The following is a 2184-nucleotide window of genomic DNA, read 5'->3' as shown; positions in this document are numbered from 1 at the left end:
CCGCTGCTCCTCCTCCTCCCCGCCCTCGCGTCTCCTCCTCCCCCCCCTCGATCTGCACGCTGCCGTCCTCCGCCACTCGCCCCACGTGGAGCTTGCGTAGGGCGTTGAGGAGCGCGGCCCGCGGCACAGGCCGTGTGATGTTGGGCCGGTCCTGGAGGTGTAGCATGTTGAGGATGTGCCTCTTCACCGCCTCCACCACGTCCTGCTGAGCCGCCTCCTCCTCCACCTCCTCCTGGTCGTGTCCCGCCACGTTGTCTGCGGTTCCCCCCTCGTTCCTCCTCATCCTGGCCAGGGCACAGGAGGGGCAGTGGGAGCCGGAGGCGGCATCCGGACGGACGCTCAGAGAGAGGGGCTGGAGTTTGGCCGCCGGGTCCGAAGTGGAGCTGCAGCTCTGGACCAGGACCAGGAGGGTCCAGCTGAGCACAGCCAACACAGACATGATGACAGGAGGTTCTTGATTGGCTGCTGGGCTGAATTTGGGGATGCTGCCGGATGCTGATGCACAGAGCAGATGAAGGAGGCTTGAGTGTCTTCTAAAAAAGTGTTTGAACAAAATTAATTCAGTCCTGGACGGTGAAATGAATTCACCTTCCCTCCTTCGTCTTCCTCCTCTCTTTGTCTTCTCTTCAGAAGTTTCAAAGCTGCAAAAGTCCACCTGTGAAAACGGAGGGAAAGAAAAAGGAGAGAGACTACACACACAATGCCGAGAGAGAGAGAAAATGAGTAATCCTTGTCTTTTTAGTCAGGGACAGATGGCTGGAAAAAATGTGGAGGCGTCACAAGAGAAAGAAAGGAATAAAGAAAACAAGAAGAAGAAGAAAGTCTCCGATGTGATGAATGGATGAACGCAGAGAGAGGAGAACTCTGGAGGATCCTTGTTCCCGGGGTGAAGTCTCTGCTCAGTGTGTTGGACTAAGTTATCCCAAACGAAGGGAGTTCCTCTCTCTCTCTCTCTCTTTCTCTCTCTCACTGAGTGGTGAATGCCTTCCCTCGCTCACCAGTTGAATGGTTTTAGCAGAGTGGGCTGGACTCTCTCTCTCTCTCTCTCTCTGCTCGCTCTCTTCTTTCCTTCCCTCCCTCTTGCTTCTCTCGCCCTGGCAGCCTCCTACCATAATTATACCTCCCTCCATCCCTCTCTCTCTCTCTCTCTCCTCTACTCTAGTCTCCTCCCATCTTGCTCTGTGACTCATAGCACTTCCAACTTCTACCTTTTCCCTCCCTCCTTCTCTTTCTTTATTTCTTTCTCCCCTCCCGCCTTTCTGTTAATGGAGCAGAGCCGGGATTCCTTTACCCCTCCCTCCCTCCCTCCCTCCCACGGTCGGCTGTGAATGAGTTACGTGTTGAGGGGAGAACGCTCCTGTCTATCAGTCGGTCCGTCTGACGGTCTGGATCTGTTTAGTCTGGTGTCTGCTGAGCTCGAGTCAACATGACGTCATGGTTCATGACTCGTCTCGTCGAGGCCAAACGCTGGCCGACTCGTTTTTTCTTCTTCTTCTTCTTTCTGTTTTTTTATGACAGCTCTTTTATTTCTGTGGTAAAATATTCTGCACTCAAGATTTCCCAACGTGTTCCATATCCTCGAACCTTCCTCACGAGAGAACCAGAGGGAAACCTTCCAGGTTCTGATCCGGATGTAAGAAGACCTCGTTCAGAATCCCATTGAGATCTGAAGCAAGTAAAAAGAAAAGCAATCCAGCCTCTGAACCGGGAGACAACCTCTTTAAGTGTGTTGAAGCTGCATTCTCTCTAGTGTCCACCAGGGGGCGACTCCTCTGGTTGTATTGAAGTCTATGAGAAAATGACTCTACTTCTCTCTTGATTTATTACCTCAGTAAACATTGTAAACATGAGTTTATGGTCTCAATCTCTAGTTTCAAGTCTTCTTCAATACAGCATGATGTTCATTTAGTACATTATGGTCCATTTAGAGTCAAACAGACCATAAAGCAGGGGATGCTTTAGGGCGGGGCTACACTGTGATTGACAGGTCGCTGGTAGTTGTCTGTGTTTCGTCTCACAACGTTAACCCTTTCAGTCTTTCATTTTGGTCTTAAAAATGTTTTATTCAGTGTTCAGTTGCACTATCCAAAAACCAAGTTGGAGAACAACAAAAAACAAGTTGGTGAAGAACAAAAAACAAGTTGGAGAAGAACAAAAAACAAGTTGGTGAAGAACAAAAACCAA

General features: G+C 50.1%; 1 protein-coding gene across 1 annotated transcript; it reads right to left on the bottom strand.

Moving 5' to 3' along the window:
- Positions 1-7: 7 nt before the first annotated feature.
- On the bottom strand, positions 8-985 carry LOC116380541 (inhibin beta A chain-like; the record flags this gene model as incomplete). Its single annotated transcript, XM_031842446.1, has 1 exon — positions 8-985. A coding segment is annotated over exon 1 (432 nt), but the record flags the coding sequence as incomplete, so codon positions are not given.
- Between the last annotated feature and the right edge of the window lie 1199 nt (positions 986-2184).

The sequence above is a fragment of the Anarrhichthys ocellatus genome, unplaced genomic scaffold (assembly GCF_004355925.1).
Source record: "Anarrhichthys ocellatus isolate YVR2014 unplaced genomic scaffold, GSC_Weel_1.0 scaffold7582, whole genome shotgun sequence".
NCBI lineage: Eukaryota > Metazoa > Chordata > Actinopteri > Perciformes > Anarhichadidae > Anarrhichthys > Anarrhichthys ocellatus.
The sequence above is the reverse complement of the archived record's forward strand: the minus strand, read 5'-3'. Positions and strand labels throughout refer to the sequence as shown.